The sequence below is a fragment of the Prionailurus bengalensis genome, chromosome A1 (genome assembly GCF_016509475.1).
Source record: "Prionailurus bengalensis isolate Pbe53 chromosome A1, Fcat_Pben_1.1_paternal_pri, whole genome shotgun sequence".
NCBI classification, from domain to species: domain Eukaryota; kingdom Metazoa; phylum Chordata; class Mammalia; order Carnivora; family Felidae; genus Prionailurus; species Prionailurus bengalensis.
In genome coordinates this window covers 98,180,540-98,197,303 of record NC_057343.1, presented here as the reverse complement: position 1 = coordinate 98,197,303, position 16,764 = coordinate 98,180,540, and the positions used below count along the sequence as shown (strand labels likewise).

Below are 16,764 nucleotides of genomic sequence, written 5' to 3'. Positions count from 1 at the left end.
GGAAGTTTTATAATTAATGTATTTTAATATATCTGTCAGTTGAAAAAAATGAACTATAAATGACCAAGTCATTTGATTTGAATAATTACTATATTGCTTTTCAAATTCTTCAATACTTAAAACACTCCTACCTGAAATCCACGAGCTAAGAGGAACAGAAGACTTTAATATAATAAGCTCTACCACAGATTTGAGATAATGACCTAAGTTAAATCACTAGACCTTCTTGGAACTCAACCTTCATCTAAAAAATGGTAAGCAGGAGTAGTTATAACAGCCATCTCAACGGATACCTCAAAGAATAAAAGGGTTATATGACAAAAAATAAGGTTATATGACTGACAGAACTACATGAATATAAAACACTGTCAGGTATTATTAAAGATGATTAAGCCTTTACTTAAATAATTACCCTTAGTAAAAAAGTTTGGTGGGGGAGGCCAAGGAAAGAATACTGTAGGAATGAGGAAACTGAAAATAACCTCACCCCCAGAGAGCCACTGAAAGAATTACTGGTGCTGGGTTTCTCTGACTCTATGTATCATTAAGTATTAATAAAAGAATCTCATGGAGGTTTACACATGGATCACATCTTACTCAGGGCTCAAGAAAATCCTCAGACAAAATATAAACAAATTACTGTGGCTATGTTTCAATAAAACTTTACTTATAGATAATGAAATCTAATTTCATATCATTTTTATGTGTCACAAAATACGACTCTTCTTTTGATTCTTCCTGTAGCACTGAAAAATGTAAACACTATCCTTAAGCAGGCTGTCTATACAGAAACAGCTGGTAAGCAGGATTTGACCCAGGGGCATCTGGGGGGGCTCAGTCGGTTAAGCCACCGACTTCGGCTCAGGTCATGATCTCGCAGTTTGTGACTTCGAACCCCACATCGGGCTCTGTGCTGACACCTCAGAGCCTGGAGCCTACTTCGGATTCTGTGTCTCCCCCTTTGTGTACCCGTCCCCTGCGTCTCTCTGTCTCTCAATAATAAATAAATGTTTAAAAAAAAGTTTTTAAAAAAGGTTGAAAAAAAAGTTGAAAAAAAAAAAAAAAAAGCAGAATTTGACCCTAGATCTTAGCTTGCTGAGGCTGATGTGTACCAGTAAGTTCCAAATAATTACGTAAAACGCAACTCTCTGTATTTTATTTATTTAAAATCATTTTATCTTTTTCAAGAGGAAACATGTTGTTCTTCATAATCAAAATTTATAATTTCCAGCAATTATGACTTACTAAAAAGTTGGGAATTTTTCAAAAATATGTTTAGATCACCCCTACTCTATTAAGCTAGAAGGGAAAAAAGGACATTTATGCACCACATTTTTAACTTGACGTACCACAGAGGCTCCTCTGCCGGTCTGTGTACTTCCAAGCCATGGCATATTGATCGGAGTGCCGGGATTGCTGTGTGTATATGGGGTTGTACCTTGCACAGCTGTTAAATCATCCCGAGCATGTATAACCAAGAAATCTTCTGATCTACAAAAGAATGTCAACCGGAATGAAAGCAATCCCATCAGTTCTTCATTTCTTCTGTTATACATGAAAGCTGTAATATATGATTTTCTATTTCCCTCCAAAATTAATTTTCTTCAGCTCTTAACCCCCAACTCAAAGACAGTAAGTTCATATGTGAACAATTTTAGGTCCTCTCACTTTATTCTCTTCTAACTCTCAATTCCTTTCTTTAAAGTTCCTGCCACCCCCTTTGCACTCTTTTGCATATTGGCAACCACTGTATTTACAATCTAGGAATATTCCTCTAAATATCTTTTGAAAGTTACAGTTCTGTGGATATCATCATTTTTAACACAATGTTACTGAATAAAAACAAAGTATAAAAGTACCCTTTGTTTTCCATTTCAGTATCATCATCTACCCAAGTATAGATCTGTGTAGCCAGAATTCCAGAAACATCCAGCTCTTGAACATCATGGCTTGAAGCAATTGCTATGCAGTTTCTATTTGCCTGAAAAACAAATCATATGGTAACTTTTAAATAAAAAAGCATGCATATGAGTTACTTCTGAAAATGGAAACTACAAAATAGCCCCTAGAAATGGTAACTTTAAGATACAGAAAAGATAGCATTTTCACCAACGAGTCTTTAAAATTAATTCTAATAATTAAATCTTGAGTGTAATAATTTTCAGCTTGATCTTGGAGATATGTTTATGTTCAAAGAATTCAAGAGCATCTAACAGAAAGCCTCCTCTACATGGTAACACATATACTACTTTATTTCTTCTCCCAGCATTGTCTTTCCAGTTTGCTAGTATGGTACAATCTCCCCAAGGTTGACACAGTTCAGAAATTTGAAGGAGCTGTTGAAAAAAGACAGAAGCTCTAGAAGGTAGAAAAAGGTGAGGGAAATAAGGAGCATCACACTAAAATAATGGTGCATTATTCAAATAAGGTAGTACCACTTTCACCTAAAGCTTTTCAGTCCTAGACAAGAAAAACACAATTTGAGAAATGGTCACAAAGAAGAGATGCAGGGAGTAGAAAAAGAGTGGGGACGTATGCCAGAATAAATCATAAATTAAATGCTGGTGAGATTAAATGACCTAAAATTTTAACCATCTATGAACTGAAAATATACACCTCTAAAAGAGAAAATGAAAGGATACTGACAGCAAAGAGAAAACAAGGTTAATATTTCCACTATGTAAAATGCTAATACAAACTAAAACAAAAAAAAATGAATATCCCAGACATAAATGCATAAGGAATTCTCCACGGGTCCCTCCATTTCTCCATCTTTTCTGAGCGACTTACTGACTGCTATTTGTTCTGTGGATGGCTACATACCTACAGTGTCTCTCTCCAGATCAAAGGGCAGGTATATGTAATGTTCATTAGAGAGATTTAGGTTTCCTAAACTCAATGTTCCTTTCCTTACCATACAACCCATTCTGTGCAGTTATCATTTGACCTCCTCCCTGCCACTCTGTGGTAATTTGAACACAGGGAACCAGAGCATAAATGCTAATATTCCTGGATACTACTTCTGCTATTAGTAATAAACTGTAATGGTCTGTGGTCCAAGAGTCTGTGTCTTCTTACAGCATTCGCTAAACTGAGAAAGCTAACTTGTTAGCTTGAATGCAGGGAAAAATTGTCATAGATAATTCACAACTAAACAAATGGGAAAAAGTTCAATCTCATCAACATTTTAAAATAATGCAATTTATTTTTATTTATTTAAAAAAATTTTTTTTTCAACGTTTATTTATTTTTGGGACAGAGAGAGACAGAGCATGAACCGGGGAGGGGCAGAGAGAGAGGGAGACACAGAATCGGAAACAGGCTCCAGGCTCTGAGCCATCAGCCCAGAGCCTGACGCGGGGCTCGAACTCATGGACCACGAGATCGTGACCTGGCTGAAGTCGGACGCCTAACCGACTGCGCCACCCAGGCGCCCCTAAAATAATGCAATTTAAAGCAAAAGGTATTGTTTCTCAAATACAAATTTAGCAAGATGTAAAACAATAATAAATCAGGAGAAATAAAAATTAAACAGGTACCCTATTCTTATATAGTGGAACACAGATTTTATATATGTGGATGATTGTTCATTTTTTGTTATTTATATACATCCAAAAAAAAAAGAGGCTGTAATATATCACATTACATAGATATTAGAACTGAGAACTGCCTAGCTAAGGGGCTGTTTCCAAACTTGCTTGTCTTCAACAGAATCAGTCACTGTTTGGGGGGTGTGTAGAAGAGAGAAACGAGACAAAAGACACAGGCAAAGATGAGGGGAGAATGACAAAGGAACTACCTAGGAGAAATAGAAAGAAAGACACAGAATAGGATGATGGAGAAACAACTGGTGAAATGATTAATGAAGGGGTAATGCCATAGAATATTTACCTAAATAATATTTAAAAATTATTTTAAAATTAGGAATACTTGAAAAAGAAGATATACATACTTAAATATATATATTTGTGTGTGTGTGCACGTGTGTATAAATAAAATTGTGCAGTAAAGCATTTAGGTAAGAGAAAAGAAGAAAATGATTACAGTAACTTTTGACCTTACATTACTGTATATCTAAGGTTATATCTCTTCTATAAGTAGCTTACAGACACTTCTGAGGAAGATGTTGAGTAGAAAACTAAGGAATGTAAAAGAAACACTAGTTAGGCAGCTACTATGGTTGTAAGTCAAAGAGAATTTCTGTAAGTCATATAAAAACTTAAATTTGATCTAATATTAGTAATCACATTCAACATATTCATATAAGGAAAATAAAAAATCTTTTCTTTGGATTAAATGCTGTAATGTGTTATAAAATTCTCAAGGCTACTGCATATATAAATACTTGATATTCTCTCTATGTAGAAATTAAACATTATTTTGTCTCCTACATATGCAATATATAATTATCAAACAATATAATCATTTTATAAAATAAAATAACTTATTCAGATTGCAATTTAGGCAATGGGAAGTAGCTTTCAGACAGAAAAATACTAATACCGAATAAACTGACAAAACGGGACTTTCTTCAACCATGAATACTTAGTCATCAAAGAAAAAAAGTCTATCTACTTACTTTATTAACAGCAAAGGCAGTAATGATATCAGATTCCTTGTGAATAATCCTTGCTTTACCTCCAGGATATCCCAAGTCTGCTTCTATCTAAACAGAAGGAAATAGAACATAAAAATATAGTAATTTTAATCACAGGAAAAATAATATATGCAAATCTGTCATTTAATACTTGTATAAATTAAAGAAACTTTTTAAATATTTCATATCTAAAGGTATTGTTTTACATGCTACTCATCCCTAAAATAAAACTCATGCGAACAGGGAAATTTAAACTTTTTCAAGCTTGCCTTTTCATATATAAAAAGACAGTTGATACAAAATACAACTTCTTAATTGCTCACATTCCCAATAAGTTAACTGCAATGAATTAACTTTAAAGGATCAAGACATTCTAATCATTAAACAAGATCTGTTTACCCTATTTCTTAGTATTATAATCTTTTGATAAATATTAGGTCAGAAAGTAAATATTTTTATATGTTTTGCACGTCATAGAAAATCACTGTTGTATATTTATATTTTCTTTTTTTTTTGAACAACCTTTTAAAAATATAAGGACCATTCTTAGTTTACTGCCTGTAAAGAACAGGTCAAATATGGCCAGCTTACTGAATCCTGGTCTAAAACGGCTTTTAATTTATAAAAACAAACAAACAAACAACCTGAAACCCTGAAAGGCACAGTAATTTCCCCAGGATCAGTAAGTCATTTTAGGTCAGTAGTCATTTTTAATAGCTGAATAAACCATAATTCAATGTACTTTAGATGAGGGAAATAATCTGACCTTTAGGTTACCCCAAAGAAGGTACATACAAGGCCTTTGAACTCAGAAGAGAATACTGTATAAATCAATATTTACTAAACTAAACAGAGGTAAAAAGAGAAGGCAATTATTAAGAATTAAAAATGTTAATATAGGATAGTGTTTCATCTTATTTTATATCCCTAACCTTCATTCTTTAAGATGAATTAGTATAAAATGGTTCACAACTCATTGAGAAGTGCGGATGTTATTAATCTAAAATAAGAATATAACAAATTTAAGTCCTGCAAAGTTTAGATAAAAACATCACCAATGCCTGTCCAGTGTTTCACCAACAGAACTGAGTAGAATTAGCAGTATTTTTTAAATGGCAAATATAAAAGACTGTTGAATTGCAAAGGTGAGATGCCTAAGATAAAAACTCAAATAATCCTATGCCAACTAAACTCCTAGTCACTAGATGTAATGATGTCAAAGATGTTCGAATCTAAAATACAATCTGATAACAAACCAAAGATTTTCAGTGTTTGCCAAACATTTTGGTTGATTTTGGGGTCAACCTCTTTTCTAACAAAAATCTTATCTCAAATTCTGTAATTTTATGACAGAATCCCAACTTAGTGACCTATCTATAATATCTGGTATCTAAAGTATACTGAGTGTCAGGGCGCCTGAATGGCTCAGTCGGTTAAGCGTCCGGCCTCAGCTTAGGGCGTGATCTCACTTCGTGAGTTCGGGCCCCGCGTTGGGCTCTGGGCTGACTGCTCAGAGCCTGGAGCCTGCTTCGGATTCTGTGTCTCCCTCTGTCTGCCCCTCTGCTGCTTGCACTCTGTCTCTTGCATTGTCTCAAAAATAAATAAGCATTAAAAAAAACTAAAAAAATAAAGTATACTAAGTGTCTACTACTAGATTTTGAAGAAATTGGAAAGAGAGACAAATGATGTTTACAGGAAGTGGAGGAGTATGTTATGTGCTGATAACGGGTAGGTGGGGGGAAATATACTAGTTTTAGCTGCAGAGCTTTTTCCAACTTTACCTGATAGGGAAACAGGCTCCTGCAGGCATAAACTTAAAAAGCTTCTTCAATGTGAAAATACATGCCTGTCCTCTCAAAATCTTTATTTAATAAAACATTATTTCTTAATATTGTGGTCTCAAGATCACCTGCTTTAAAATCAAGTGGAGGGAGAGGGAAGGAATGGTGTTTAGCATCTCAAAAACTTAGTATTTAATTTAGAAAACAATGACAAGTGGTAGGAGATTGAATACCAGGCAAGATTCAGTTTGCAAAGAGTCTTAAAAGCCACAATGGAGAGTTCAGATTTTATTTTGGAGCTAGGAAGACACTGCAGGGTTTAGACAGTTCTGCAAGTTGTGAGGTTAAGTATAAAGGGTGTGAGAATGGTTGCCAGAAAACAGTCAACAGGATACTTTAGTTGCTGAAGAGGTAAAGGTGGGTTTAATTAGGGTAGTAGCAATGGTGGTAGTGATAGTTGGTTGGAATTAGGGTAAATTTTGCTAATGAAATGAAATTATAATAAGAGTAAAAAAAATCAAGTATAACTCCTAGTTTTCAGACCTAAAAACTGGGTAAGTGAAGGTACCATTTAATGAGACAAAAGTGAAGGAAAAGTAAGGATTTAGATAAAGATGAGAAGATAGAAAATTCTACTCTTGACATTCAGGGTGAGGTAGCTATTAGATTAAGAAGTCAAGTCCAGAGTTCAGGAAATGAATGGGCTAGAGAGATTTAAGAGTTATCGGCCTATGGAGGATATTTAAACCATGAGATAAACCAAAGAGAAAGTAAAAATAGGGAATAGAAAATGTTACAGAACTAAGTCCTGGTATACCCCATGTTTCAAAAAAGGGGGAAATAAAGGAGATGTACCACAAAAAAAAGGGGGGGGGGGAAGGTCAATTCGAAATGGAAGTAGTTTTAGGAAAGAGTTATACTGACAGAATAAACAGACAGAACAAGAAACATTTTCCAAGTATGAATACTAAATAATCAAATATGATGTTAATAGAAACCAAGTGAAGCAAGAGTTTTAAGAAGGTGGCTGTGGTCAACGGTATCAAAAGATACTGAAACATTGAATTAAAGGAAGACACAACCAACTACTGAATTTAGCATAGTGGGAGTCAAGGGTGACTTTGACTAGTAACATCTCAGTGTAGTGGGCTGGAGATAACACTTAACTAGTTTAAAGAGACACATGGTGAATAGGGAGGTAAATCCATTGGGGAAGATTCACAGAGGCACTCAAATGAATTGATAATATTTTATTTCTTAAACTGGGTGGTTCCTCCAGGGAGTGTCTGCATCATTACTCTTTAAGTCTTCTATAATGACTTTATAGGCAATTCTATAAATGAATTTTCCTAGATAGGGAAATTAAAGCAATGGGATAGTAGACCGATTCAAAGGTAGGTTTTTTGGTTTTTATTTGAAATAAAGACAATAAAATATATTTGCTTATGTAGAGAATAATCAGAGAGGTAAATATTTATTAATGAAGACGGAGGTGGGGGAGGAGGGATAACTACTGAAGCAAAGTCCTTGGGTAGGTAAGAGCCCATACGATCAGCGTACAAATGGAAGATCTGGTTTTGGACAAAAGAGTGACAGTCTATCTACTGTTAGAGAAGTTAATGAAACATCTGCATATAGAGCAGAAGTAAGATTTGGTGGTGGAAAGATTACTCTACATTCCCGATGACTGCACTTATTTTGATGACAGAACAAGGTCATCGGTGGCAAACAGTCAAGGAGTACTGGAAGTTTGAGGAAAGAGAGTAAAAGTGGGGAGAATGAAAAACAAAACAAAACAAAGCAAGTACTACAGAGTAATTTATTTTGATCGTTGGGTAATTTGGGAATTGTGGCTATAAATTTTAAGTAAGGCAAACCCCCATTGTTTGTGCTTTTTCTTCATCCACGTTCAGCTCTTGAGGTGAAGATGTCACCAGCTAATCCCCAGGATCTGACCTTTACTACCCACTTGCTTGTATTCACTGACCTTTGTCCTATATTCTTTCTTCCTTAAGCTCTTCTTTCCAGCTTATCTCTTAACTCAGGCAAACAGAAGTCAACACTGCCCCTCTGGCAATAGCAACTGCCCTGACAAGACTGGCAGGCCAGTCTGAACTTAACCCCTGACTCCAGACTACACAGATGGACCATAGAGGGATCTCTAGAATGACCTATCACTACCTTTCCCTCATTACAATACTAAAATATCTGCCCAAGGAGGAGCACAAGCCTTATACAATATACAATGTGTGTATAGGCACGTTTCCTTAAGGCACATGTGTGACCTTATGCCCGCCACTACATAGGATAATAAGGCTTCTCTATCTAAATATTCATCCTAATCCCAAATAAAAGGAACCCATCCACTCTTGTGCCAGGATCACGGCTTTGGAAGCCATTCCTCACAATCTCCTTATTTGCTGCTAATAAAGTTTTCTTTGTGCAAAAATGCAACCTGATGCAGTTTGTGACTCATCAAGGAGTGAACTCATGTTCTATTACAAAGGCACAGAGTAGACAGAGAGTTGCATGTAAAGAGGTTTGGGGATTTTCAAGGCAAATACACCATAGAGAGAATGGCACAAAAGGGTTGAGGATTTTTCAGAATGATGAATCATGAAATCTAAGGTGGGAAAGAAAGAAGTGGAAACATGATATGCTCAAAACAGAAAACCTGCATGAGCTATGAACATAATTTAATTTGCTAAAGGCCATACAATATAAAACCAAAGTAAAAAAAAAATCACAATAAATAATATCTTAATGTAAAATTTAATGTATGTTTAATGTAAACTTTAACGAAAGGTTTCAGGCCATGGTTTAAAATCTGATTGGGCTGCAAATGTCCATCGACAAATGAATGGATAAAGAAGATGTGGTATATATACACAATGGGATATTACTCTGCAATAAAAAAGAATGAAATCTTGCCATTTCCAACTATGTGGATGGAACTAGAGGGTACTGTGCTAAGTGAAATTAGAGAAAGACAAATATCATAGGACTTCACTCACCGGAGGACTTGAACATACAAAACACATGAACATAGGGAAGGGAAGCAAAAATAATATAAAAACAGGGAGGGGGACAAAACATAAGAGACTCATAAATATGGAGAACAAAGACAGGGTTACTGGACGGGGTGTGGGAGGGGGGATGGGCTAAATCGGTAAGGGACACTAAGGAATCTACTCCTGAAATCACTGTTGCACTATACGCGAACTAGGATGTAAATTTAAAAATAAATAAAATAAAATCTGATTGGGCTGGATTTGTGAGGAAAAAAGAATCCAAATATTAGTACCAGAAGAGATTTTAAGAGATTACGCAGATCAAAAAAGAAAGAATTACCACAGATGACAGCAATTTCATTTCTGGGTATGTGTCCAGAAGAACTGAAAGCAGAGACTTAAACAGATATATACATCAATTTTCACAACATTACTCACAGCACCCAAAAGATGAAAACAACCCAAATATCCATTGATAGATGACTGGATAAACAATATATGTGACATGTACACAATGGTATACTATTTAGTCTTAAAATGGGAGGAGATTCTGAGACATACTACAACATGGATGAAGCTTGAAGATGTTATGCTAAGTCAAATGAGCCAGTCACAAAACGGCAGATATTATGTTTCCACTTACACAGACACCCAGAGTAGTAAAATTCATAGAGACAGAAAGGAGGACGGGAGTTAGCTGGGGCTAGGCTAAGTGGGATGGAGAAAGTGGAGAGCTACTGCTCCAGTTTGGGAATATGAACAAGTTCTGCAGGTGTTTGGTGCTGATGGTCGCAAACAAAGTCAATGTACTTAATGCTACTGAACTATACACTTAAAACAACTAAAACGGTAAATTTTTACATGTATATTTTACCACAATTTGTAAAAAGAGTACATTTTATACAGGTGATGATCTAAAAAATATTCAGGTTCTGCAGACCTTCCTTTAAGAACTGAAGAAGAGAGGAACATAACAGACTAACTTCAGGACTTCACTACTATTTTAATTAGAGCAGTTAGCATGTTTAAAATTATCAACCCAGTTTGATACATTAGGGTAAATGAGGCTTTAAGGACATAAAGAGCCCAAGGTCCCACAACAGAGCTATAGAAAAGCTAAGGTGAGACTCTAGGTCTCATTAGTGATTTTCAGCTACTATCACCTTCTATGATGTAAAGCTGAGTGCTTGCACTTCAGCACTGCTCTAATAATATAATTAAATACAACATAGAGTAAAATGAGATCTAAACAATATCAAGGGCATATTGGAAGGAAATGGGAAGCTGGCAAGTGAATACAAAAGAAGACAAATACTCTAAATATTACGAAATAAAAATATTCAAGAAGTAATTTTGTTTTCAAAACTAGCAGTGAAATGAGAGGTGACATCACCATAAATTTTCTTGTATATTAAAAGAATAGGGGAATATTATGAATAATTTTATACCAATAAATTTGACACCCCAAATGAAGCATATTTCTTTAAAGACATGGACTACTAAGGCTCATTCAAGAAGAAATAAATAACCCGACTTGCCCTACGTGTTAAAGAAATTGAATTTGTAGATAAAAAACTCCAAGCCAAGATGGTTTCTCTGGTGAATTCTACCACTTAAGTAAGAAACAATACTAATTCTACACAATTTTTTTCCCAAAAAATTGAAGAGAATATTTCCCAACACATTCTATGAGTCCAGCTTTAGTTTAAAACCAAAAAAAGAACCCCAAAACATTATAGGAAAACTTATGTTCGTTAACATAAATGCAAAAATCTTAACAAGAATTTTAACAAATATACCAATATATAAAAAAAAAATAACAAATACAGCACGACCAAATGAAGCTTAGCCAGAGAATGCAAGGTTTGTTTAACATCAAACAAATCCATCAACGTATTTAGTCATATTTACAGACTAAAATAAGAAAAACCATATGAACATCTCAGTGGTAACAACAACAGAAAAGAGAGGTGACAAAATCCAGCAACTATTACGATTAAAAATTTTCAACAAGCTAGGAACAGAAAGAAACCTACTCAATCTTATAAAGGGTATCTATAATAACCCTATAGAATACAGCATACTTAATGACAAAAGACGCAATGCTTTTCTTCAAGATCAGGAACAAGATAAAAATGTCTGCTTTCACCATTTCTGTTCAACATGGGACTGAAAGTTCTAGCCAGTGCAGTAAGACAGTGGGAGATTAGGATAAAGACAAATAGATCAATAGTCCAAAACAGAGTCCCTAACACACATAGGTCAACTGTTTTGTTTTGTTAATTTTTTTTCACCTTTATTTTTGAGAGAGAGAGCCAGAGTGCGAGCAGAGAAGGAAAGAGAGAGAGGGAGACACAGAATTCAAAGCAGACTCCAGGCTTTCAGTTGTCAGCAAAGAGCAGGCGCTTAACCTAACCGACTGAGCCACCCCACCCAGGCACCATGTCAACTGGTTTTTTTAAAAGGAGGAAAAGGCAATTCAGTGGAGGAAAAGATAACTTTTTCATTAAACAGTGGTGAGCAACTGATACACACATGGGAAAAAAAAAAAAGCAACTGCAATCTATACTTTCTACCCATATTAAAAAATTGACTGAAAAAAATTTTTTGTAGGATTTAAACACTGCCTTCGTGTTATAATTTCTTTGTAGGGCAGAGCTTTAGATTTCTGTTTTTAACTGGAAAGCTGTGGTAATGGAAGTGGTCTTCACTAATTGTAAAACTAACACGAGAGCAGAGGTGGAGAAAATCTTTGTGATTTTTAGGTTAGGCAAAGATTTCTTAGATATGACACCAAAAAGAACATCCACACACAAAACAAATTTTGATGAGATTCGATGTATCAGTTAAAAACTTCTCAGTTTAAAAGAAATTGTAGAGAATCAAAAGACATGCGAGTAGGAGAAAATATCTGCAAATGTGATACACCACTTATTTAAAAAATAAAAAGAACTGTTAAAACTCTGTCAAGAAAACAACCCAATCAAAAAAGAAAAAGACATTTGAAAACACACTTCAACCAAAAAATTATACAAATGATATAAAAAAGCACATAGAAGATGGTCAAAGTAAATTAAAACTAGTACACACCTACTAGAATGGCTAAAATAAAAAGGCTGACCATACCACGCCCTGGTGAGGAGGTAAAGCAACTGAGATACCATGTACTGCTGCTGGGAATATAAAAGGGTACCATCACCTTGGAAAATACTTGAGTACTTTCTCAAAAAGTTAACCACACACATATAATAAAATCTGGCCATTCCACTCCTAAGCATTTGCACAAGAGAAATGAAAGCATATGCCCAACCAAAGGGACCTGTATATGACTAATGTGAGTATTCTTATTTGAAACAGTTCTGAAATGGAAAGAGCTCAAGTGGTCATCCACACATAAAAGAATAAACAAATTATGGTACAGCTATACAATGAACACACCTCAGCGATAAAAAAGAATGAATTAATGAAATATCCAACATGGAGGAATGTCAAAATAATTATGCTATGGGAAAAAGCACACATTGTATGATTCCGTTTACATAAAATTCCAGAAAATGCAAGCTAATCTATAATATGAAGAAGCAGATTGGTAGCTGCTTGTAGAGGAAGAAGGCACAGATGAAAAAAAGAAAGGAGTAAGAAAGAGATTCAAGTTTTGGGAGTGACGACTATATTCATTTTCTTGGTTGTGGTGATGGCTTTACCAGTGTATACATACTCCAAGATTAATCAAACTATACTTTAATAAATATGTGCAGTTATTTTAAGTCAGGTATACACGATAAAGCTATTTAAAACAAAATTATAGCAGATGTTTGGAAAATCTTGGCCAAAAATTGTTGATGTTAACTAAACACACAGAAGGACTACCTTTGAATGTAATGTGATGACTATAGAAATACCACATTCTGATTATATTTATTAAATTTATTAATATATTTATAAATATTTAATATTTATTAAAATATTTGGATGAGATTTCATGATAATGTACAGACTAGTAATTAATGATAACTTAGGCAAGGAATTACTGTTAACTGATTAAAAGTTTCAACTATATTCTTTCAAAATTGCCAAAGGCCATTAGACATTTACAAAGTATGGACTAAATATATTTATTTTGCCAAACTTGAGTTATAATATACACTTGACAGCTAATCAGTCTTTTTTATTAATTATACAGAATTATTTTTCTTTTTTAACCAGAAGAATTTCTTTGGGAAAGAATTAGCAGGGGGAATTAGTAACATTAAAAAATTATCTTCAAGAAAGTTTTCCTCTAAAAATTACTTTGCTGAGATGGTCTTAAAATCAGAGTAAGAAACACATGAGTGAGTTAAATGTCAATTTAATAAAACTCACATTTGAATATATGATCATAGAACATTTGGGAGATATTTCATGATTACACCAATTCCTACCATTCTTTCTCTGTCTCAAGTGTTAGCAGAAATTGCTACATACAAGGCATTGTGCTATGTGCCATTCCTACCAGCACAATAAATGCTACATTTAGCATCTGATATATTTTAAGGAACTAACATCACAGAAGACATTGTTAACTTCCAAAATGACACTTGTAAAACAGAACAATACTGCTACAATTCTACAATGGCTATTGTAATACACCTTATTAAGAACTTCAATAGCATTTGCTCAAAAAAATGTGTAGCCAAAACAGGTTACATTCAACTCTCTTTAAAATTGCATTCTCTTATTAACAAAACAGAAACAATTTTTATGATTGCATATTTAAGCTACTGAAATCAAGTAAGAATAATCTGAGGGAACAATAATTTAATTGCACTGGAAACAAAGTCCGGTTCAAAACTCAAATACAAACAATGTGTTTTTCTTGTGAAAGAATGCAATTTCTCATTTTAGTTGAATGATATTTTGTACCTTATTGATGTTTGGCTCCTCCATCATAGAATTTTTGATGGTTTCACAGTTGTCCTCTAATGACTTCATCAAGAAAGAATAACCACATGACAAAGAGTAAAGACGAGATATAACATGCAAAATACCGGGGATATTTTTATAATATTTTAAACTAAATTTACTAGAAAACAACACTGGACTGAGTTGTTATTTTTCAAGTTCATACATCTTAAAAGAAGCACATGTGGAGGTGCGTGGATAAGGCTGGGCAAAACTGAATCCCTCAGAACTCATTAACCACCACCATAAATTTTATTTGCCCTTGCAAGAAATTTTAACTTACTTATTTTGAAATGTTGACATTAAAGCAAAGTTGAGCCCCAAGTTCTTAATATTACAAATTTCAGAGCTACTGATCCACAGTACTCTCAGCTGAAAATTAAAGTCAAATTGTTCTGCTACTATGCCTTGTCTCCATTATGGTACCTCACTCCTCAGGAAAACCTCCTGATGAGAAACTTTTAATTTCTAGGTTTCTAATTCTCTCCTTCTCTTGATTTAGCCAGAAATAATAAACTGCTTGGAGGCACACATCTTGCTAAAAAGGGGATATTAGAAAAAACTGGTTCAAGACCTCTGGTTCTCAGAAAATGAAAGAAAACAGAAATACAAAGTAGGGACAAAGATGATAGCTGTCAAGTATTTTTTTCTGGCTGGGGATCATTCAGATACAGTTCATTTGCAGCCATCTGTATTCAATTTCCAAGTATAAAAAGGAAAGATCTTTTATTTTAAAAACGCAGTATAGGAAAAGAAAAGATCTGAGCATACACCAGGATTTAAACATCAGATGGAGAAAATTTCATTTTCACACACATAAGGAATAAAGAAACCATCTCAAAATTCTCCCGTCCAAAATACAGAGCCTGTCATGTATCTATTTCCTAACCATATGAAAAGTCACAGTGACGTGGACTCAAACTATTTAAATATAATCATCATTTTATAAAAAAAGACACGGAAGATAATTTTGTTAACATCAAGAACAAGCTAATCAACTTGCCAGTTAAAGATTAAACATTATACTAACTTTATAGAGTTAATATTCTACTTAATTCCATCCCATCTGTGGTTCACCATACAAAGTTTTCATTTTCATATTCCCTTTATCAAAATGTCACTATTTTTAAAAAGTGAATAAAACATGAAGAATAAAACAATAATGCAGTAGCAATTAATTTCTAATAACTATCATTAATGATGCCAAGTTTTAAGTAAATAAGATCTACCAGTTAAAATATTCCAAATTAATTTTGCAGGAAAAAAAAAAACCCTAAAATTCAGAGAAAATATTTAGCTCACTAATTATAAAGCTTTCTCTCAGTCCAACATTCATAAGCATGCATTTAATTACTAACAAAAAAATTAAAATTTTCTTAAGGTATCATCGAACTCTGAAAGAAAACTCAAACAGCAAAGGAATTTAAAAGATGTAGTTGTACTCATTTCCCTGCTGTTCTTCCTCATGTATCTGGCTTAGTCATGCTACTCCCCTCCCTTAGTGGTTCTATTTCCTGATTCAACTAGACAATCTGGTGGTGAACAATTTTTTATTTTGTTTTGAGAATTATTTAATTTCCCAAATACCTATATTCCAAATTCCCTATATCAGCAGTAGAGAAATATTTTTTATATTTACAACTATATTAATCAAATATGGCCATGTTCTTTAAAAAATGATTTTGTACATTTTTTGTACAAAAAATGATTTTGTAAATCTATACCTATACAAGGTAGGTCAGAGAAACCCAAGAAATAACAAGCACAGTAAACATACTTTTTCCACAGTAAGCAGGTATAAAGTGTATAAAGAAGGAGGGCTTTATTCACTATTATGGAAATGCTTTAACTTGTAATACATTATTTTAGGCAAAGATATATTTAAAATAAAATCAGAAACATTACCTCACCAATGAACACACCCTAATTAATTAGTCTCTGATCCAGTACATTTTTAATTTTACTTATCCTAAAATTTTCTTGAACTGTTTAATGGTAATTCATATACTAAATATTTAAGATACATCTTATGGAAAGTTAAATAAAACTATTTTTATTTATTCTATTTTACCTATTGTTGGCTTAGATTTCAATGTTATTCTAAGATACATATTTCACAAGTTTTCTAAGTTGCAAAAAATTATGTATTTTGTTTCCTGGCTTGGCTAATTCAAATATATTTACATCACCAGGTGAATGCTAAGTATCAGCACCCCCAGTTGCCTCTTATAAAATAGTGCTTAAACTGAGAGCCCATCAGATCTATGTAATTTTTCTGTTTTTCATTAAGGTTATTATATGCCATCTTGCTTTTTGCTAACTTGTCTAGTAAGAAGCCACTTTAATGTATAAACATGCTGAATCACTATGGTGTACACCTGAAATTAATGTAACATTGTATGTTGACTACACTCAAGTAAAAATTTTTTTTTAA

General features: G+C 33.8%; 1 protein-coding gene across 8 annotated transcripts in view; it reads right to left on the bottom strand.

The window, feature by feature from the left end:
- Window positions 1-16,764, bottom strand: part of DMXL1 (Dmx like 1) — a 136,778-nt gene that overhangs the window by 19,763 nt on the left and 100,251 nt on the right. For 5 of the 8 annotated variants that reach the window (XM_043585931.1, XM_043585936.1, XM_043585965.1 and 2 more), the window contains 4 exons: window positions 14,292-14,354; window positions 4,580-4,666; window positions 1,860-1,981; window positions 1,350-1,491 (listed from right to left, as the gene is read on the bottom strand). In XM_043585931.1, coding sequence (XP_043441866.1) covers window positions 1,350-1,491; window positions 1,860-1,981; window positions 4,580-4,666; window positions 14,292-14,354 — 414 coding nt within the window. The remainder of the gene's footprint in view (window positions 1-1,349; window positions 1,492-1,859; window positions 1,982-4,579; window positions 4,667-14,291; window positions 14,355-16,764) is intronic. The other 3 variants (XM_043585981.1, XM_043585946.1, XM_043585957.1) reach the window with 1 other exon arrangement.